The following is a 24,147-nucleotide window of genomic DNA, read 5'->3' on the forward strand; positions in this document are numbered from 1 at the left end:
TTATTCCATACGTTAATAGCGTGTGAGTAATCGTCTTGGGATATTTCCGAGTCTGTCAGATTGCTGTAAAATTCTCTGATGGGGGGTAGACTGGTCTCGGCGAACTTGGCCCAGCCATCCATGTACTCATAGGGGTACACACCCTTCCTCATAAACAGGGGTCTAGTCTCGGCGTCTGTGTATCGATCGGTAATAGGGAAGGTATCATTGGCCTTGACCAGACTGTCGAGTGACGACAGTAAGAATTGAACTGAATCTATGAACCTAAGGCCGTTTAAGCTGAAGGAGATGTATCTCTCCATGTTGTTGGGGATACACGTTATATTGCCATCGATTTTCGCGATGGCCTGCATGATTAAGTGAGAGTCGTACCCTCTCAAATTGTGAAAGACCACGGGGATGTTTATTGTCTTAGGGATGATTCTAAGCTTGAGGTTACACGCGCTGTGGCGGCCTCTATACTTACGGTTACGTGGCAGTGATCTCTCACCGAATCACCGTTAAGTGGTGAGTCACACACGTGGCAGTTAGTGCTACAGGCGTGAGCTAGCCTGTCGGCTCGGGTCATACACATGGGAGAGACTCTATACAGTGCGTTCCTAATAATTTTTTCTTCCTCCCGCAAACACTTAAGAAACCTTTCAGCCGCGTCGGGACCCCTATACACTACCGGAGCTTTCGTTTCCCCATCACAACGGACGACCACGTATCCAAACCCACAGGCCTCATGCTCCTGTGTTTTCTGTGTGGTTGGGGTACCCCCAACAGCCTCAACAGGTTTGACCAAGGCTTCAAAGTCGGCGTATATGATATAAGGCACAGACATTTGGTTCTTGTGGTTACCGAATTTTAGGATATTGTCACCTTTCTTAGGCATGTCGATTCGTAAAGCCGTCTGCCCCACACCTTGGCAATCCTCCCGGTGGGATTCTAATAAATCAGCTCGTGTGAAGCCATGTAGGCACCGTTCGCAGAAGTGGGTCTTTTCTCTGTGTGCCGATTGGTCATACAACAGCCTGCTAAAGTGTTTTATCCACGCGTAGTGGTACTTGTCACCTCGCTGGATCATGAATATATTGATAACGCGAGGGGGGTTCCCCAGTTGGGGTTTCCCCAACACTGGACTAACCCTGTGTACTATTGTTGTGTTACCTTCGTGCCCAAAGACATTTATAGCTAGATTATTCTGTTTTTCTATTTTAGGGATATGGGGGTGGGTTCATCTATACCATCCCAGTTGAGCCCATCGTCTTGGGGATAACTAGAAGGCCTGTTCGAATTAGTGTCAGCTGGAAACAAGGCTGACCTGATAGCTAACCTCAGGCAATCGTCTCCTCTATTCCTGAAGTTAACCATGGCATGTTTTTTCCTATAGTAGGGGGGCAAGTCTAGGTATGACCCGCCTCTGAACCAATGCACGTAGTTAGCTATGTCTAGATAGACATTATCGATTTTATCTACAGCCCACCCCCGGACCCCAAGTGTGTGTAGCGTTCTAGGTATTCTCGTATCTGCTGAAAACTGGTATCGATTGATGCGTCTATGGTCTCTATATGGGTCACGACCTCTTGCCTACCTCTGAAGTAAGGCTGAACGTACTCAGTGACCCCTCCCCCCACGTTCTTATCGAGTGACATTTTCATTGTGATCTGAAATTTGATACTTCCTAGACTGTTTAGTTCCTGGTTTATTTTATCAGCTATCAGAGGCTTGATATCTGTGATGTCTATATTCCTATCAACATGCATGCGCCAGCCTCTCAAATAGTTGCCTACAGCGCGCTCAGTGCGCATGAACTGTAGGTCAATAGCTCTATTCTGCCGTAACAGTTCTACAAGCTGTGGTTTCCTCATACGGGAATATCCCCCTAAACCCAAATTACGTGCCTCGGCTTTCAGTTGTTTTACAGTGGGAGGTTGCGCTACGGGGGCATGTGATAACAATGCGATTAACCCGGCTCTCCCCAGGTTTGAATAACCCTTGAGCCCAAGCTGTTTTGCTTGAGCTTTTAATTGTTTTACCGTAGGAGGGGCTTCTAAACCTAGTAATCTCAACAAGGCTGGCTTCCGCATTCGAGAATACCCGATAACACCACGGCGTCCGGCGATTTGTTTGAGCTCACTAACAGTAGTCATAGTTGCGTACACACCTAAGAAGATCAATCTCTAATTGGGCCGCCATAAAGGTAAAAAATCATAAAATCACTAGATGGGCCGTTTCAATCCAGTACTTACACTGTTGGATATAGTATTCCTTGAAGTTGTACATGTATTCCTGTATACTTGTAAAACAATTGATTTGGTATTGAGTCGTGATATCCCCCTCACATGTGAAGGGGCGAGTATACTTAACACCCTCCTTAATCCATGCCACTTCCAATATGACCTGAAATCTGAAGCCCCAGTCGTTCAGTTCCTCTTTGAGTATGTTTTAACCAGAGATTCGATGCGGGTATACTTTCCTGGGGTCAATTTCCACAAACATAGCTATCGTGGGTGTGTATAATCTCTAATTGGGGTCTATCTTGAGAAGTCGCCTACGTTCTTTTATGTAGGCCTTTTTTATTCTCGTAGATGAGGTGATGTCTGACTACGTTCGCCCCGTGAGCTTTACATAAGCAGTAGTGCCCTTTAACCCCTATACCACACACAGAACCCGCGTAGTTAGGACTTCCCATGTGGAAACAACAGTACCCCTGAGTCCTGCATCTCCTATCACAGGCTTCTATCTTCCCCATAAGTATGTATTCGCATCGGTATGGAGCAGGTCTCATGTTTAGCATACTTATATGAGTATTTAGTCTAATTGTTTCGCAACCAACGCAGTCGCTGCTATACCCAGCGCTATGAATACCAGTTCACGGTCCATTTGCCCCTTGGATGGTGTGTAGTACTGAGCGAGTGTGGGTTTATTGAGCGGTTGCAACCGTTTACCTGTTAATAAGAAGTATTCTCTCGCTGCGTCGTCGACATCGTGGAATGTTTGAACGGCATGGTTTTCACGCCTGAGTTGTTCATTAATGTAATCAATCCTCTGGAGGCGTTTTTTTAGCGGACTCGGCCTGTGCTGCCTGTAATTTCTCAATAGCGAGGTCGTGTCGCTTCCTTTCTTCCTGTATTTCAGCCGCGTGTGACTCTCGTAGTTTCGAGAAGAGGAAATTACTCCCGGAAAATGCCAGGGCATTTACTAACGCACCACCGACCATCATGGCAATCGTAGCCATCCTATATTTATTTCATAATATTTTCAGGTAGTATCCCTTGTTTTACTAGGATGTCCTTTGTGGCCATCGCCATACCAAGGTTCATTATGAGCATACCCATATCCTGCAGGTTGAAATCTAGCTTGATAGTCGGTTGTTTAAGCACCATTTTGGTCAACCGAGCGTACCCTACGGCTAGACTGGCGACCACTGTGGCGTGGTATGCGTCGTTGACGAACGTTTTCCCCTCAGACATTATGTATATGATATAAAAATATTAAATTATAACATGATATGTGGGTTGACCTCTAATTGTGGGTGAGGGTTTCCCTCACTGTGTGGGTCTCCCTCACTGTGTCGTGTATATAACCACGAGATAACCACGGCAGCAGTTACGCCTACAGCCAACAAGAGTCGGGTCGGGTGAGTCACCGTGATAATTTTATGTTGGTTACACCACCGTTTTTTACCGGCAGCTACTCTCTTAGGATTCTTCTGTCTGGTGACTGTGGGTATGTGTGGTGTCTCCGCCTGTGCAGCATCCATCTATACTATTATTATTATTTTTCCTCTCAAATTGACAATGCTTTGCCGTAATAATCGCCGCCGTAACCGGGGCTAACAACATACCATATTTGTGGTACAGCTCGCAGCTAATAGAGCGCAAGGCGTGTTCGATAAAAGGGTCTTTCTCGAGGTCTTCCCACAGGTAAAGTCGGCGTTCCTGGGGAATGGGAAGGAAGTATGACGCAATACCAGTGTATATCTTGGTCATGGCCGATCCTATTGTCTTTGTCATCTCTGCTCGAGGCGGGTCTCGTATCTAGCGTACAGTTTATCGATTTCTTCAGCTGACATTTTGTGAATTTTATCGGGAGTGTAGTCTCCAAAGTAATGTTTGGCTTTGCCGCCAACAGCCAACGCCACCAGTTTCTCTCGCTTATCATCACTCACCTGTGGTGAGTGTGGCACCAACAGTTGCTCTAGCAATTCCTCACACTCCATCTTATAATGTGATAAGTAAGTTTTAGTTTTAACTTTATAATATACGATATAGGCGAAACACAGAGAAATGAAGGTTAAGTTGCACACGACAAACACTTCAAATACCATAGCTATAACTAAATGCTAAATATTTATACTAAGCATTGCTAAGCATTGCTAAGCATTTGCTAAGCTTTGCTAAGCATTTGCTAAACATTTACTAAGCTAAAACACCCTATAGGCCACGGGTTGGTCGGTCTTGAGCACGAGCTTAGCGTGTTTAGTTTCAGCGAGCTGTTTCTTCACACGTTCCCTATCATCTTTGCTCATCACATCGTTCTCTCTCAAACACTCCTCGAACGAATCTCTGTCCTTGCAGTGAAATAAGGCCACCCATCGCGTCTGCTCCCTGAGGTCTTTCAACACCGAGTTGAACTTCTGCGTTAGCACCCAGACGCTGTGATTTGCATGCCGGCTGGAGAAGGCCAGGTACGATAGCATGTCTTTCTTTTTTGTTATCTCACGATTAGCGCTGTAGTCATCCAGTATGAACAGCGTCGACTCCCCTTTAAATTTCATATGGTAAGCTTTCAACCAGTCCTGCAGACGTGGTCCCGGGTCGACTTTGTGTACGTCCGGGTCCGTCATCACCCAAGGTCTTTCCGTGTACGTTTTATTCATGCTCAGAGTAGGGCACATGATAACGATGTTGTCGAACACATCCCTGTAGTAACCCTCCAACATATCCAACACGAAAACGGTCTTCCCACAGCCAGTCTGCCCGCACACTATGGCGCAGTGTGGGTCGCGGGGTAAATCAGTAGGCAACTGCCTACTAGATGATGGCTTGCACGAATCTCCCATTGTCTATATTAAGTTGCGCGTCCATAATAACGTACAGATATAATTTCAACTTGCCAGCGGGTTGAGCCTTCTTGGTAATGTGGATTGTTATCCCCTCGCTGCCGTTGTCTATGCGGCGGCCGCTACCGTGCAGTTTATCGTCATCCGTGGATCGCATGTCCAGCCATAGGGCGTACTTGGTGGTCAGGTATTCACCGATCTGCACGGAGGATAGGTCCAGGTCCTTGGTTATGTATGGGTGTTGTTTGATGGCCGGTAGCTTTTTTATCTCATCCCACTGCTGGTATGCCCTCATACCATGGCTGAACAGCTGGTTGGGCACGCCCTCTATGGTCACTTCCACCTTTTCAATCTCGGGGTTGAAAAACTTCGCTGTCCCTCGAACGCTCGTATTCCTCCACTGGGACGACCAGGTTGCCTTTCATCGATCGGCGCCGGCACGTTCAGGTTGATATTCCACACAGTGTAAGCTCTTATCTCGCATCGACTGATCTATGCCTCAGTATGCGATCGTACAGGATGGCCATCTTCCCAGAGTACTGGCTTCGAACCTGCCTGGCCAGCTCGGGCTAGTGACCATGTCGAACTCCAGAGAGATGTTGTCTATGGCGTAACTGGCCTCATCACCGTTCGGCGTCACGCACTACTTTGCTGTAGTCGTTAAGCGTGAGCTCGTATTCAAGCCTATCACCCAGCGGCCTGGTAAAGCGGCGTGTCCCGTGAGCAACTTCGAAGTCGGCGTGCACGCAGAACCGGTTCCCCGTGACGCTTGGCGATGGCCTTTCACCGTCCGATAGCTTGTCTAGCTGGTCTTTGCGTGAAGCCATTATCAATGCGCACCGGCCGATTTGCTGATACCCTGGTACACGTCATTGACACGTTCTCCCTCGCTTTTCCAGAGATCCCCGTAGCAGTGAAACACGTCGCTGTCGTTGATGCTCAGCACCTCGTTACCGCTGATCTTGATGGTGGTTTTCTTGATGATGGCTCGACCTACGTTCCGCACTAGCTCACGTTTGTCGTTGGTGGAGGTCAACGTGAGGTTGAACGCCAGTCGAACCGTGCCTGGTACAATGAGGTCATTCTCGCCAAGGTTTGGAAATCTAACCAGCAGCGTTTGGTTCTGGTCTAACTTGCTGGGATTGTTGGTGATGGTCACCGACTGACGCACGGCTCTGACGCCTAGAGGCTCTCTTGATCTTCTGAAAGGATCTAGTTTTCTACCATACATTGTTATATAAATGAAATATTTAAGTTTTAATACTAAATAATGGCTGAGTACATACCTATGGATGATATGTGGGATGATAGTGCCCAGGCATTCGAGGATGATGAAACCTCATTCGAGATCTCACAAGGCAACTCGTGAAGCAGGCTGTCAATGGTTTTTATGATGGCTTAAAAGGGGATAAAAATTACGTCGAGCCGTGGGGGCGAGACTATTCCAAGTTTTTTGTCGATGGCAATGGCATGCTGCGACTGAGGGGTCGCCCAGAGGTCGATCTCATGAACAAGCGCACGAGAGAACCGCTTGCCTTATCAACACTCGGCAGTCGCCATGGGGGTGACTTTATCCGCGATGAACTAGGCTTCATAGATTACGGGGGCGCACGGCCTAAAGCCCTTCCCCTTCAAGATCTGCAAGACATCAGGGGCGCCACATCGGATCAAGACATGACTGATAACATTGAAAAGCTGTTGGCCACATACCATAACAAACCCTTACCGGGTTCAATTTACCGTTCGGGAACTACGGGGGCTGGACAAGGCCATGCAAACCATTCGCGGACATCTCGTGAACAACACGGCCAAACTGGACGCGATAGGCGACCACATCGCCCATGAAAGGCCAAACTCAGTGAAACTGAGGACGAGTCTCTGAAAGCCACCATCGAGGAACGAATACGTAATTTGGAAGAGGAAAGGAAGACCCGGCTGGAAACAGCATCCTCCTTCCGAGACCAGCTTCGATCCCAGGTCAGCCGTGCGCGGGAAACCGTTGATCGTGTCCTCTACCAGGACACCACACTAGCTGACAGGATTCGGATCCTGTTCCGGGAGCAAGGGATCACCATCGCCAGCATTCTGACTGCATTGGGCTTCATCATATCAACCCTGGTGGTGTCATTGAGTGGGGGTACCCCCACACCCCCAAGTGGAGGCACACCACCAAGTGGTGGGGGTGTCAAAGGCTGGATAAAAAAACTCGGGGGGCCCTGGCTAAACTGGCTGGTAAGGCCGCCAAAGCCCTACCCGGCATTCTGGGTAGCATCGTCTCGTGGTTGCTGCGTGCTTTGGCTAAAACTGCCACGTGGCTCAGTCAAAACCTGTGGGCAGCCATCGTTGCCGTTGCGGGTCTGGTGTACGTAGCGGCTAAGGAATTTTTAACCAAATTAGTCCCAAAGCTACCCCACCAACCACCAGGGCTGTTTTACGATCGATGTGCAGCTGATTGGACGCCTGAACGTGTGCAGGCTGTGGGGGTGGCCCCACAGGGGGTGTTGGTTGAACCCTAGGCTCCGGGGGTGGCGCCACTATACCCGTTTCACCGGTCGTGGGTGGTGGGACGTGGGGGACGTTGACATCGAGGTTGACATCGTGGCTATGTCTATTTCATTGTTGTAGCCCACCACTTTTTTTACTCTCAGTTGCATATCACTCGGAGCCATGTACAGTCCCACGTCGAACACGTAGTCAACTTTCGACCTCGCGTATTCCAACACGTCTTGGTAGCGTTTGATGGCACTCGGGAGATCAACTGGAGAATAGATAGCATTATCAACATTAACAATGAACTGTTTCTGAGCGTCGTAAGCAGTCCCCTTACCGAGGATGTTGGAACGCGTTTGCATCTGCGCACCCAACAGCACCCACACGTACGTTCGAATCGAGTCGTTCAACCTGATTACCCCGGCACGAGTAAACCCTTTCGACGTATCCAGCATGAACTTTTTCCAGTCATCCGCTGCCCCCTGCTCGAACCTCCAGACTCTGTAATCCTTGCTGTTGTCGAAAGCCATGTAACTGTCATCCCACTCGTTGGTTGTGAGGTGATGATACGACTTGTATCCCCATTCTTTCAACTTCTCACTGGCATCCACGAGGTGCATGTTGTGAACGATGGGGATGCCCAACCCGTGGTTCGGTCCCGGCAAACGCCAATCCATCTTCGCGTTTAGTTCGAATTCGTTGCAAATACGTTCATAGGCCCGTCTATCGTACTTGTTGTTTACTGCGTTCCATGCGTCGTCCTGTGGGACCGGAGCGCTGATTTCTTTAAGGATACGCCTGACCTGGTAATACACGTGGAACGTGAACACAGACTGACTCAGCAGTCCACGCCGAGTGTCGGTCAATGTCACACCACACCCTGTTGTAGCGCACCACACGGCAAAGTTGAGTTGATTCTGCCAGAACTGCATCGGGTTGTTGAACCAAGCATGAACTACCTTAGCGTTAGTCACCGAAAATTTATACAGGCTGAACACATCTAAAACCTGGGCATTGAAATGCATCCCATCAGCGACCGCAATCTTCATGGGTGAGAAATCTACGTCCAGTTTAGGGTAAAACACTCCAGGGGAGTACATTTTAAAACTATGATATAATGAGTTTATATACTCTAACATGTTCATAACACTTCCAGGAATAATGAGCGGTGAGGCCGTTCAGCTGACACACGCGATCGATAACACGTCGGGTCAACTCGAAGTCGCATCTGCGATATCACCTACCTACCGCAATGGACTAACATCAACGCCAGCAACAATATGCTGTTCGTCAGTGGAGCTGGCAGCCAGATAACTGACGGCTACTACAGCGTGTGCTCTCTAAGCGATGAGGTCTTCAAACCCCTGGGAGCCGAACTCAAGATGAACGACTCAAACGGCACAGTGGTGTTAATCAACAACGGAAGAAACTCCTTGAGGCTCGGTCGACCATTGGCGAGGACACTCGGTATGTCACCTGACGAGATAAAACCAACAACTACCGTCACAGGCATGAAGTTACCCGACCTAGTACCGTAGCGAGAGCTGTACATTCATCTCGGTCAGGTGAGCACAACGCATACAACATTCAAGGGGTCACCCTTCCACTATACTGAGAGCAGTGCGGTGAAAAGCGGAGAAATACAACGACGGTAGAACCGAGTCGTTTTCACCGCGGCAGTATAAGAGGTTGACTCAGGGCAACATACCTGAGCTGATAATATCGGTGTTAGATATAAATCATAATCCCATCAATAAAGGATACCTCAGCTTAACGCTTCACATAAAATGACCAGCGCACAAGGGGCCGGGGTGAAAAAAATGCGTCAATGTGGGGATCTCCGACCTCGGGACACACGCGGTTTCGACGCTCGAGTAGATGGTAAATTGTGCACCTTGCAACTGAAAAACAACATTTACAAACGTGTCGAAGTCCCCTCCGGTGGAGCCCTAGGTGATATAGTAGATACCTCAAGAGCGGTCGTCAACACTAAGTACACCCTAGTCAACACCGGTGATGATAAATGGATAATATACCCATCGTTCGGAGGCAAACTGTTCGACTTAGACGATGTTGAGAGCACTACCGTCGCCCGAAACAAGCCATATACGCTCGTCTTCACCGAAGATGACAAGTGGGTGTTGTTACCCGATAAAGCCGACTGGTTTCTCAATATTAGGCTCGGCTCCCCCTACGTGTTCACGGATAACAAAGACAACCACCTAAATAAAGTCGTGAACAACGGAACCCTGCTAGTGGCTTACGTCCCGACTCAGAGACGTAGCATAGCCATCAGTCCAGTCGCCAGTATGGCAGCCCACATGCTATCGAGTAAACTGGGAATGCAAAACGTGGTATTGCAGTTGGTGTCTGAATTCGAAGGCGTGGTCACCATCCTGGAGAGCCTACCGGCGAACTCAACACTGATCATCAAAGTCTACCTAGGGGAACAACTGCGGGGTGATGTCGAGATGCGTGAAGGGGTCAAACTCGGTGGGCTTAAAACGACACCAGTATCAAGTTTGCACAGTTTACGTACGGGTGGGTGTCGGCTCCAACACCAGTCTGCAGGGTGTCACCGTGATCGTGGAAAACACGATATCACTAACCAAGATCTTCCTACCTGACAACATACACTTCATGGGGGTGAAGTTCACCCCTGAACTATTATCAGAAAACCAGTTGGAAACTATATCGTAGTAGTATTATAGCAATGACCAATCATCGCCCCAACACTACGCTTAACGACCTAGGGGACACGGAGGGATTCGATCAGCCTGGTGAGGAAGATGGCTCATACGTCCAACACTTAAAAGACAACGTGTATAGGCGGGCAGCAATAGTCGACCATCTACCCCAAATCACACTCGGGGGCCTAGGAGGTATAGAGGGATTCGACCAGCCTGGTGAGGAAGGTGGCTCATACGTCCTACACTTGAAAGACAACGTGTATAGGCGGGTGGCAATGGCCGATCATCTACCCAAAATCACACTCGGGGACCTAGGAGACACGGAGGGATTCGATCATCCTGGTAAGGAAGACTTATACGTCCTACACTTAAGAGGTCGTGTGTATACACGGGTGCCTCTGGCAGAACCCAAATGGTTGCTCAACATTACCCTCACCTCACCTTATATCTCGTTAGACCAAGATGGGAATATCTCTAAAATTAAGAACAACGGTGTCTTGCCTGGGGATTTCATTCCGGGGTCTGATATAATACGTCCTGAGCTAACACATTATAAAACGAGCAACATGTTAGAGACACGCTGGGAGGGGGAGTTAAGGTTTCCCAATCCAAATCCCCGTCAAGAGCTTATGATTGCTAGACTAAACTTCACACTCATCATAGAATTCAATCTCCGCAGACGCAATGTATCCCCGCAAGAAATAACAAAACTACAATTTTTACCTGGGGTGACAATAACCTGGTATTCCCTACCTTTAAGACGCAGAGGTGACGACGTACTCCTTCACCGTTTCATTATACAGATGGATCCCCAAAAGGATTTTAGCGACACTTTACACTACAAGGGAGTTAGTGTGAGCTCAGTGTTACCTATTAGCCTCTCACCTATTTCCCTGCATGCAGATTTAAGGCTTATAAGCTTCAAGTACATTCACCGGTCATTAACTGAAGATCAATTAAAAAATATTTAATCAGATATATTATAGGCACACAGAATGGGGCTATACCCAGTCGTAGAGGAAGTAGCGAAGACCCTGGAAACCGTAGACGGGTTCCGCTAGAGACAGTTATGTGATGTAAAACGGCAACTAGAACAAGACCGCGACACGCGGAAAGCACTGTGTAAGAAGTACCATAGAGCTTTCAATATCGTGGATGGGGCTGATACTGCCCTTATGGCAACCAGCATGGGGCTAGGAGCGGCAGGTGTTGGGTTGTTAGCTACCATCGTGGCTACCCCCGTAGTGCTAGGCATTGAAATAACAGCTGGGGTGGCAGGGGTGTTAGGGTTGGCGCTTAAGTTTGCATCACGCAGACTGCATCGTAAGGCGTTGAAACACGATGAGATCAGGGTTCTGGCTGAAGCAAAGCTGAACACGGTAAGTGAGCGTATTTCCACTGCACTCACTGACAGTAAGATCTCAGAGGAGGAGTTTCGTTCAATCCTCTCTGAACTCTCAAAATATAACAAAATGAAACAAGAGATTCGATCCAAGTCTCGTAAGTCTGCTATCAGCGAGGATGAGAAAAAAAAGTACATAGAACAGGGAGTACAAAAAGCCCGGCAAGCCTTTATTACAAACACCAAAGAGATTATAGGCGATTCACATTAAACTGTTTCATCGAGGTAAACGTGGTATAGCGGCACGTTAGACGCAGCCCAGCATTGGATGATGCAATCCCAGGATAGACCCGTTAAACCAACAGACTTCAGCCAAGTCCCCGGTAGCTCAGTCGGTTAAGTGGCGCGGATAACATTGGGCGTTCGTATCCCGCTAGCGTCTCAAACTTTTTCATAAGGCTTTGAGTGCCGGGGGGACTCAAAAGCAGTAGGGGTAATGGTAGCTGGATCAAGGGTCCGACAAAAGCCTTATTTGTGAAATAAGGCTTTGCAGAGGCTTTTGTTGGACTTGGTCCAAAACCCCCATTCCCTATACTACTCACGAAGAAGAAGAAACCGAGACACCAATTTCAAAATGCAATGTTTACTGTTAGACAGTCTGCTGATTCAGCGTCTCTTCTTTTCCATCTTTAATAAATTTATAATGTACTTGTATAAATGCGTATGTATGTTTACAATTTGGTAATATTTTGTAACATTACGTAATATGATGTGACATAACTATTTATAATTCCTGTTAAATGTAGCATGTTGTAACACTGTTCGTATTACAGCAGTGACAAATTCTCTCTTCTAAAGCAACCTGGGGACGAGCAAACCTTCCTAACTCTACGTGTAAGGGGATGGTCCCATACCGCAGTTTACTCAGTTGACTACGTTGATGTGGATCCATGATCGAAACTTACATATGGCTCAGTACTGAGATTATGCTTAAATTGACGGTATGTATGAAGTTTATTTCCATTTGGCTGGCTTCTATCGTTCCACAATTGAGTAATTCATTCTTGATGATCCAACATTAATAGACAAAACTTTGCTTTCTGAAATTCATATTGGGAAATAGTAAAAAGACTAGAGACAGGAAGATTCCATGCAGTGATTAACTGAAGAACTTTGTTATTCCATGAAGTTCTAAATGTAAAAGACCAATTATAAATTACATAGATATTTTGGTCAACTACATGTAGCTTACGCCAAAATCTTAGAATTTCAATCCATTGTTTAGTTAGAAAAGGTCGACGTCCTGAGCCCTAACCGTTTGAGAAGAGTGTTCAAATCTGCAGTCGCCTGCTGTTTAATGCGATTCTTAAAAGGCTTGAAGCGACATCTGCATGCTCATCTTTTAAAGTATTGATATAAAATATGTCTCTGTTGTGACACCCGCGACGAAGGAACTTTTATTTGTTAAGAAAATGTTAAAACCTGCATTGAGAATACACCGCCAGTACGACTTACAGATGCCGATTTCTTGTTGATGTATAGAGGGGAGTTTCCATGTTTATTCACATGCCGTTATCAAGATAAATGTTACAACAACTACGTGAAAAGAAGTATATATGCATAGTTACAAGCAGCAAATAACAGCAATAGGTAATTTAAGTAGCACATCGTTGGATGGGGCCAACAGGAGAGTCATATCAACAAATTGTAGACAGGCTGATTGGATGCTGATTGAACAGCTAATTGACAGATTATATCTGTAAATCAACTTCAGTATGACAAGGTCGAAATCCACTCCATTGTCCAAATGATGGAATCTATCAACATTGAATCAGCATGTTTATCATGAACGATGTACATCGAAATGCGGCTACCCTAATTAACCTTCAGTCTCTGTCAATCGACTGTCTGTCAAATGGGTGTCTGTCAATGGGAGATAACCCGAAATGCCGCTCTATGCAATAAACAGGGAGTTGTTATCATGTAAGTGGTATGTTTCGTTATGTATCCCCATACTGTTTACTGCAGTATAAGTGAGATCTGCTTCAGTTTGTGAATGACCAATCTTTTGAAGTTGATTTAAAGTTCTACTTTAGTAAACTGTTACCTAACAAACTGATCTCAGATTAAATCATCTCATTCCAAATTCGTGTAATCCTATTTCAGGTAATAAGAAATACTGATTTTTTACATATTAGATATACATCTATCAGTACCAGTTTGATGTGTCTGGTCATGAGTTAACTAACATAGTGATTATATATTTTTTACAATTACATGTGTCATTAAAGCGTCATTTATGCCATTATAATGTTTTCTGATTCATTTCATCATACAGCATTTATTTCATTCAATGTTTTGAAGCTCATATGATAACATGATAAAAGTTACTGTTCCAGTTCATTTTGAAGTGTGAAATTATTTTCGTTCTTCAAGTGTTCCAACCAATATAGGCATTATGGTTACAAACGACCTGATATTTAATACCTATCAAGTTAGAGTGATTTGAGTTAAAACTTAACGTCACATCGGCAATATTGCAGCCATATCGTGACGAGAACAGTTGATATCAATATTCAAATCAATAAATGTACTATCAAGTAGAAATGGTCAAACATGTCCTGCTTGACTGTGTTGAATATTCCATCACAAGGGATATCTATTTCAAATCACAAACTATGAAGGATCTTTTTAGTGATATAAGTTCTCATTTAATTATTGCCTTTTTAAAAAAATGAGACTTGTTAACTGATTTGTAAATAGATACATAGTTTATTATTGGTAGTTTAGATTAGTTACTGAGATTGTTAGTGGCTGTACCCTCAAAGGGGGGTTGAAGTAGCGTAAAATTTTTGTCCTCCTGAGAGGGTACGTAAGTCCCAAACTTTCAAAGTTCAATGTTTGCTTACCCGATTTTTAAACGTAGTATATTTGTTCTTTTAACTTTCGGATAAACTTGTCCTACAATCGCCAGCGGCTGAAGGGATGGTGTAAATCCAACTAGGGTCCATGCAGGTAGCAAAGGCACTGTAAGTCCCCATGGACCCTAGTATGGTGATCTACCTTCAGTTGTTGGCGATCTATACTACTTTTAAAGATATATACTAGCTAGTTTTAACTCAATCTGTGATAATCTAGTGGTTTTACTGTTCTTCATTGACAGGGTTTTATATATCATATGTATGTATTATAAATTTAGAACTAGTTTTAGTCACCCGATATGGCTGAAATATTGCCTATGTGACTTTAAATCTTAACTCACTCACTCACTATCAAGTTAGATAAATGCGTGTATGCACCCACACCCAAACAAAATATCTGCAATTTGTGAATTCTGTTCTGACGAAAAAGAAATATCTAATTTGATATGAATCGCTATATAAATTATCTTCCCTCACTCGGAGAAAAGCATGGCATTATTAGTTCATTTTTTAATGATTTCATCAGCATAAAAGAAGGGTTATCCAAAATATGAAACCAACTTCCGTATACTACCATTTCACCAATATTGCGATATTGACCATGGAATAATGTTAATTTCAGTCTGATTTCAATGTCATAATATGTGAGGTTCCTCATTCACACATACATACAAACTGACAGCTTAACACAAAACAATATGCAATCAACCAAATTCAGTACAATACAACTTTCACCGCCTGTGCATATCACACTGTTGACGAGTCTCTCAGGTATATTAGAGCGATAATCACATCGCAGATATAAATAACTTACATTATTAATAAGAAAAGCAAGATTTATTAATGTCAACTTCTTTATTGTTAATAACACGACGTTTCGGAGCATATGCTTGCTCCTTCATCAGGTGAAAATCAGGTCACAATAAAGAAATTGACATCCATAAATCTTGCTTTTCGTATGCATTCCACTTCTAAATGCCCATCAAAGATTTAACTTTCTTCCAGAGGCTTCTTTAAGAGGCATAGAAACTTGGAACTTCGGTTTCCTTCCAGGGTGTCCTCCCAGTTGTGAGACATATTAATAATTTTTGAGTGCACCTAGGCACCTACAATGAACGTGGGAACAACCCTGTTGTTGAAGAGTACCCACAGGAGGCGTGATTCATTAATGAGTTAATTAACACAGAAGACATTGTTCGTTAAAGAGCATTTATTGTTTTTAATAAAGAACATCGATAGATACAGAAATAATGAAATAGATTATCAAAGATATGGAGCAGCCAGGTCGACATGGGTACTTGCCGATCGAAAACAGCAGACAAAGGTTAATAAATACATTTATATTAATTATAATGAAAACAGTTATTATTACATTATGTGAACACGTAAATCTGAGTAGCGAAGTTTATTTCTGTTTCAAATGATCATGTTACCTACATAAAGTGTTTATCTTTTAAAGATTAACTAATTTATCCTTTCGTTTCATTAAGTTACCTCCAGAGGAGCTTATGAATGTTCTGTACCCAGTTTGAAGAACGTGAAGCCATCAAATTTATTGATTTACCATGATTGAAACCACAGGTTGTCCATTGAAACATAAGGCTGATACGGCATAAAAAGATGTAATAGAATCTGCTAACATTGTACATCATCTGTCTGCGAAGAACTGCACTATTATACTGTCCAGCTTTAAATGCCCTTAGACATCAATTTCTTCCCCAATATTTCTGTAAACATCCTGATATTGAAATAATGTTTATCTAATGAAATGTGATTATTCACCACTTAGCTGTAAAGTTGCCAAATTGATCAAAACTGGACTTTGTTCAATGTTTTAATATGTATTAATATACTATATGTTGTGTTTGTCACTATATGCGATTATTAAATGTGATTATAAAATTACATGTGAGAATAAAATGTCTGTTCTGTTCTGTTCACAAGGTTCAGTTACATAGTCAATCCCTAATTAGCTAGGGTTAATCCATTCTATCAGATAGGGGAATATGTTGTGTTCTCTTGGTTAATTACCTAGTCCACTGTCTCATAACTGGGAGTCTCACAATTTGGAGTTCTCACAAATGGGAGTAGACCCCTTCCAGAGGCTGTCTTAACTTCCTTGACTCACTAATCAATTAACAAGTGATTAGGTCTTGTGGCGTACAAAGAACAATCATTTACCATCACCCACCAGTTATCTGCCCTTGTAGACATTTCCAAAGTTGTAAATTTTTGGAAATATCATATTTCCAAAATTGGAAATGTCTTGGAAACCTCATCTTTCCAAGACATTTCAAAGCTTGTAAATGTGATACTTTTTTCCTATTTTCTAGGTGAGTGATGTGTTGTTGGCTAAAGTATGAACATCTTAAGATGTAATGGAATTCATCCCCAGCTAACTGCGAGTTACAAAGGTTACATACTCTTTCATTCCTTGCGAGATTCGTCCATCTCCTACTTTCTACTGGCAATTTATGGTTAGATGTTTTAAAATATAGAATCGGTTTCCATATTTTTTCTGATAGCAATAAGTATTTGTCGAGTGAAGGAGAGTTTTTAAAAATCTTATAATATTATCCTTTTGATGAATTATATATTTAGTAGATTTCCCTTCACACCAATATGTCTTAATTTATACCAAAGGCCAAATCTCCATACTTTATCAAAAGCTTTCGAGAAGTCTATAAAAGCGCAAAATAATTTATTATTAGTCTCTTTCATTTTATAAATACGATTCTGAATGATGAAAACATTATCCGTCGTGGAAAAGCCTTTTTCTAAAACCAGATTGTGCATGTGAACTTATCTCGTGATTGTCACAAAATTTGGTGAGCCTGTCGTTTATAATGGGTGAATAATTTACCAAAACACCTTAAAATACATATCGGTCGATAAGAAGCAGGATCCATACGATTACAACCTTTCTTATGAACAGGTCGAATGATACCATTCAACCATGATTCAGGCAATACTCCGCTTTCTAGTACTGGATTAAAATATTCTGTATAAAAATTCATTAGATTTGACGAGGTTGAAGTCAAGTGTTCATTTTGAATAATATCTAATTCAGGAGCTTTGTTTCTCTTGAGTTTTTGTATTGCTGCTATAATTTCAGCTAGTGATATTTCGTTATTAAGTATACTGTCATCATAGTCCGGGTGATCTAAGTCAATATCTGGCTCTATATCTTCATTAATAACTGACTTATTTACATGCTTGAAAAAGTCATGGAGATACTCCAGTGATATAGGATAGTTCGTAATATTTGCTCTACCATTCAGAAACGTCTCGGAGATGTGCGACATGTTTCACACAACTTCTGTCTTACATAGTTATTCTTTTTCTTAATGTATTTATTCATCACTTTCTTGTACTTCTTACTTGCTTTATGCAGGAGGGATTTATTCAATTTACTCTTGTTTTTGTTATATTTTCTTTTAGTCTAAAAAAGTCTTTTCTTTTCTTTTTACATTCATATCCAAACCAAGATTAATTACGGGAAGGGTTAGCTTTACTAGTTGCACATGTAGTAGGGTTAACCTTATATGGGACGCTTCCAAATGTTTCTCGTGCAGATCCGATCAGCACGAGCGTAATGTCTTCGGCAAGCTCATTCACATCTTCAACAGGGTTATCTTGACCTCTTAGTGACCTTGCTTTCTGGGTAAAAAAAAATGTACAAGATCAGCTGGAATGTTATCATTGAATTGTTCAGCTTAACACTCATCAAATTTATCTGGCTTAGAGTAGGATAACTGTGTGTTACTGCAAGTATAGTTCTTATTTTCTTCTTCACCTGTATTATTCAAATTTGGGGAAATACGGTTGAATGAGATTGGCTTGTGTACTTCAGACAACATAGGACAGAAATCACCAACTTGGAAATTGTAAATAAGGGGTAATACCGCTGGTATTACATGATCAACTATACTGACGTGGTTTTACCAATGTTTCTATCCATGCCTAATCTGCCATTACATATTAATAAGTTATAACTTTTCACACAGATCAATAAATTTGAAACCTTAGTTATTTGGTTTACCAGTGTCCTGGGAAGCTCTCACTAGTGGGATGTTCAGAATAGGCCCGATTCTACCAATCGGCTGGTCACGCCTTGCCCTGTGCATGGAATTTTTATACAAAATTTGGTATTACATAACACTTTTGACCAGGTTCAAAATGTTAACTAATATTCCACCAAAACAAACTAGCCTCGCAGACCCATGCACAGAAGGCGGTGGCTCATGGGCCAATCTGGTGATGCTGACCTCCGATTTCTGTACGTCTCCAATTGAATGACATGGACAGAACCATCCTGACCTTAAATCTGGTAGACAGCTACAGCATTTCATGTCAAATTCGCTGGAGTATAACACCCCCCTTATCCCTGGTCTTTGAAGCTTGCCGATCCGCTGCAATATAAGATCAGCATTGGTGTGAAGGTGTATGTACCTAATCCACTCCGGTGCTACAACTGCCAAAAGTTTGGACATGGATCCAAGTCCTGTCGTTCTTCTGCTGTTTGTTACTGCCGTGGTGACAAGCATGAGAGCAATGACTGTACTATGGAAGTGAAGTGTGCAAACTGCGGTGGTAACCATATGGCCTCCTCAAAATCTTGTCCCATGTGGCAACGCGAATCAGAGATCATAAAGATCAAGCACAAAGAAAATATCTCCTTTCATGAAGCTAAGAAGAGGGTTGCAACTTTAACTGTAGCCCCTTCAACCATCACCTTCTCTACTGCTGTCTCCCCGTCCTTCCATCACTACTGCAACTATCTCTTGTCAGACCAATCTGACTTGGGTCATGTCTTCTCAGCCAACTCAACTCAACACAACTCAGCCCATCTCAGCCACTCCATCTCCAACGCCAAAAGTCAAAACTTCTGAATCACAAACATCAGAACAAATGCCCAAACCAGAAACAGAAACTGCGCGCGAAAAAAGGGAAGGAAAGAAGCTACAGAGAGTAAAGCAGGTTGAGCAAATGCCAAACACAAAACCAAAGGCCACCTCTCCTTCAGAGGTCCCCGTCGAGGTCCATAACTCCTTTGGCCCTCTGGATATGGAGGTCATTCCATCTCCACCTGACACCAATAGGAGTTCATCAAACGCTTTCTCACGTTCACCTGACATGTCACCAGTGGAAGCACCATGAATCCACAAAACATGATTCAATGGAATTGCAGAGGACTTAAGAATAATTATAACGAATTACAGTTATTGATTCAAGACTTCAAATCATCTCCAAGAAACCTACCTAAAAAGGACTGATAAATCTGACATCCATCGGTACAGCTCCTACCACTCCCTTTCTCCTCCCGGTGTAAAAGCTACAGGAGGCACTTCTATGATGCAACAAATCTGAAAGATCTGTTCTCCCGCGTGAGCGCTCATCTGATAGTGAACTACCTGAGGAAGTTGATCTGTATCATAAATTGTAACTGTGTAATGTGACTAACAAATTGCCTGCAATTAAATTTAGTGCTATGACTTTTTCTGCTTTTAAATGACAATGTAATGAATATATGTTTTTGAAATAAAACTCATTCCGAGTATGTACTTACAATGTTTATTAATGCAAACTTGTTCTCGTCACTATATGGCTGGAATAATGCCGATGTGACGTAAAACCCAACTCAACTCAACTCAACCCAGATGACAGCAAGGGTCCTTAAGGGTCACCAAATTCTTATCATCATCATCCCTCCGTCCCAGGAGTCTGGCTGATTCATTCCTACTGTATAGGAGGGCTTGTACAAATTATTCAAAAGCGCAGGGTCAACATCTTGGCGCGGTCTAGTTTAGTGTCTTGATTTCCCTACAAAGAATGCAATGCATGCTGTTAAATTATGAAAATTCGTGGAAAACACACAGAATGCGTATATCTACTAGTTACTTATTTATTTAGGTGAAGAATAGGACTTACCAATATGTAAGCTCTGATTCAGGATGCCCCATTGTTCAAGTAAGTTGACCACAGGTTTCACATTGTCTATAGCTTTCAGAAGACCACACTGATTATGTCGAAGGGTGTTCATATCCGAGGAGTCCATCATGACAGAAGTAGTGCAAGTGAAGTTGTGTGAAAAACAAGATGATTTTTATACCGAAAATGAGGCCATATTATGATGGTTCGGTTTTAACATGTGTACCATTCATGAGAGTCATGAACTGATAAGAAAGGGATTTTTCCATTAGGTCACCTAACAACCCACGTATGAGGTCACGTGAGAGGAATTAAAAACTCACATTCATCAAATTAAGTAGGTCACCAGTTAAAAAAACCCCTCAAACCCCCTGTGTACAACATGTATGTGTGAATTCCATGTTGCTCTGCTGCAGGTCACAGATCCCCGAAAATACAGGAGAACAAGTGCATTTCCAGGGTACGTCAATATTCAAAGTACATGTATATATGATAAAATGAAAAGGGTGCGATGTATTGCAACACTTTTGTTAAATAATGTCTAATTCATGTCTGCACTTGTCTGTTTTTCTTCAATGTAGATATTAACCTGTACTCTGGCCTGCAAGAGAGAGCGGATGACAAACAAACTTACACAGAACTGAAGAATTATGAAAATACAGGATTCCGTACTTCTAAAGGTATCCAGCCGAACGTTTATACATCCCTGGATCCCTAAACTGGATGTGGACTGTTATGATTTTGACTATACCATTAAATAACTCATACATAAAGTATCATTCTTTCATACACTTGAAATCATTAAATTTGCACTAATGGATTCTCAGCCACCACGAAGTTACTTTACGCAAGTGGTAATTATTTTCAGAAACCGTCAACACCTATGAAGATATCAACCAGACCTCAAGACATGGTTATGAACACGACAAGCCTGCCATGTATGTGAATGCTGATATCAAAGACAAAGGTATGACTGATGTGGAACTTAACGAGAGCAATATAATACAATGCATAGCATGAAAATATTGAAGCAGGAATACATCAAAGAATAGATACCCTCCATCACCAGCTCCACGTTCCATTAAGCAGTTACAATGTATTGTGTATGCTTCTCCCTCGGGTAATACGGTCTGATGTACACATCTTTGTAGCAGTATTACCCGAACCGGCAGGCCAACACTGCTACAAAGAGGCGTACGTCAGACCGTATTACCCGAGGGAGAAGCATACAACATATAAATTTATCTTACCGCCATGGTAAATGTACAAACTATCATTTTATGTTATTTGAAGGATTGGTACCGACTATATGACATGTAAATAAAATGGCGTCTGCCTCTAGACTGGATTTTAAACATCAGTGAAACATATTCTGACAAGTGATGCAGATTCTAGGCGGAGAGTTTGGCAGTTACCGTGACAGTAGGTAATATTTTTTTCCAGTTGTCACCCTCCTAGGAGGGGTGACACGGAAACTTGTTAAAGCGTCATTGAACAATGAAATTAACGTATTTTACATGAGGGTAAGATAATACATTGTTAGCCATCACAGCATGACAAAGACCTATCTGTCGCTCGTTTGTCTGACTCAAAATTAAACATTCTACTAAATAATTATTTATGCATTGGATATTACCATACTGGGGGCAAGTGTTATGTATGAATATTGTCAAATTTCTGTTTCAGATTCGCCCTATGTGAACACCGGAATCAATGACTGAATCATCATTATCTCTGACATCATAATGGGTGACTTTGAAGGTTACACACCAACTCAGCTGTGTCTCAACCTCTGCAATCTTCACCAGCAGGTTGGAACGTGCTGGTTTGCTGAAACCTGACCTGTTCATGAACGTCGTGTACAGGCATCGGTTAAAGAGCCAATGAAACAACTAAATGTTTATATTAGTTACTTTTGATGGGACTATCTGACAGTACACACTTTAAATGAGTGTCTTGCTCTATAACCTAAACATGCGTAAATGAACATTGTATTCATTCTTAACGTTCCTTGGTTACTTTTATGTATGTACAACTGGTATGAACAAATGATGATGTGCATTGACTATATATGAAAATCACAAGTACGCAAATATTTAATATGTGCATTGCCTCTATATTCAAAGTCAGAACTTATCTATGTATTTGTTTAATGTATATAGGGGGAAACGTTTATGGCAGAAGTCTGAAAATGTTGACATTTTGTTTGTATGAATAAACTTGATTAGAAGAGAAGATCCATCTGTTTTATGACCTCACCTATATTACAGTTAGTAGACCGTGCCAGAAACTGTATTATTGCACTTTCAAGTTCTTAGTCGCACAACCCCAGTGTCAGCTTTAGGCACAACTAACACGTCAATGTGAATTGTGGTCGTTTCTGCAGTCGCTTGAGGAGCGGAACAATAGTTGAGTTGAAAGTAGCCATGCTTTAGGAATATTCATAAACTACAACGATGTACTATACTATTAAGACACGTAAGCGATATTCACTAATAAAGGTGTCTCAACTATTGGTAGTTTATATCCTTACTGAGATAAATACTTTAGTAATGTAACAAGGACATCTGACTGACTGGGATTTTCAGATCACCATAATATTATTACAAAGCGCCCGTTTGTCACCGTTATTTACCATACAAAATGTAACTAATTAATGTCGCGTCAATCCTAATCTATTCTCGAGACAAACCCAGATACTCAAACTAATCAAACGTCCAATGTCAACGTGGTTCATTCGTTCCCAATCTTTGTGGGGCAGAACCGAGTTCGCCGAGTGGTCAGTAGTTTTGGACGACGATGTATGCCGTCCAAGGATATCCCAGACATGTTAAGTGCTGGCCATGGTAAGGTGGGTATGTTTTGTTTTGAGGTAGTGAATACGAACCCTGGGTGTAACAATATGAATCCTGGGTGCTCTTGCGTTGCTATCCTAGTGAAAAATCGACGTACATGTCGGTGCGCAAAATGCACCACTTCTGCCTCCATGGTGTTGTTACGGTAGTACTGTCCAGTTACACGTCCGTGAATAACGTAAAGGTATTCTGCCAGTCACACCGGTCCCACCAGATACCATTACTGAGCCACCCCTGAAGCGATTGTTCTGTCTAATGTATTTCCGTCTAGGTCACAATGTTGTGCTTGGCAAGGAAGTCCAAACTAACAGAAATGTGCCTGAGCAAGAACTATGCTGCTGGTTCATTGTTTAGATTCGGGTTCCTCCAGCTTCTTGGTTGTGCTGGAGATGTGAAGGTGATGTGTGGATCCCTCTGAACAATTAGTGTTTCCAGTATATACAGTATGACCAGAAATTATTGAGAATTTTAGGAATATGTTTAATTGGATTTCTAGTATAAACAATCATTCAAGAGAGACAACTCCGTTAATCCTTTTTTCATTAGTTTGTGAAGAGTTATCCACCTTTGTTTACTTGCTAGCAGACAACATTTTCAGTGATCCTCAGTATGGATGATTTAGAGAAGGAAGTTGATTTTAGAGTATTATAACAAGGACATCAGATCAGCTGAAGTGATTTCAAGTAGAACAAGCATCTATTTGTCCACTGTTTATCGTGTTTTGAAAAATATTGCAAATGGATATGGCATTGAGCCCCAGGGAGGCGCAGGTAGGCCAAGAAAATTGAATCGATGACAGGAGGGGGCTTGGTATTCTTGTTTCTAAAAAACAAACGAAGGAGTTTAGAAAACTTAAGGCTGGATATGA

General features: G+C 42.7%; 1 protein-coding gene across 2 annotated transcripts in view; it reads left to right on the forward strand.

The window, feature by feature from the left end:
- The window catches only part of LOC124253578 (hemicentin-1-like), a 151,136-nt gene extending 128,477 nt beyond the window's left edge, over positions 1 to 22,659 (forward strand). The window contains exons 11-14 of one of the 2 annotated variants that reach the window (XM_046687378.1): positions 20,841 to 20,884; positions 21,006 to 21,104; positions 21,293 to 21,391; positions 22,111 to 22,659. In XM_046687378.1, coding sequence (XP_046543334.1) covers positions 20,841 to 20,884; positions 21,006 to 21,104; positions 21,293 to 21,391; positions 22,111 to 22,145 — 277 coding nt within the window. In that variant the 3' untranslated portion in view covers positions 22,146 to 22,659. The remainder of the gene's footprint in view (positions 1 to 20,840; positions 20,885 to 21,005; positions 21,105 to 21,292; positions 21,392 to 22,110) is intronic. The other variant, XM_046687379.1, reaches the window with a different exon arrangement.
- The last annotated feature ends 1,488 nt before the right edge of the window (positions 22,660 to 24,147 follow it).

The sequence above is a fragment of the Haliotis rubra genome, unplaced genomic scaffold (assembly GCF_003918875.1).
Source record: "Haliotis rubra isolate DU_JTF1 unplaced genomic scaffold, ASM391887v1 Scf545, whole genome shotgun sequence".
NCBI classification, from domain to species: Eukaryota; Metazoa; Mollusca; class Gastropoda; order Lepetellida; family Haliotidae; genus Haliotis; species Haliotis rubra.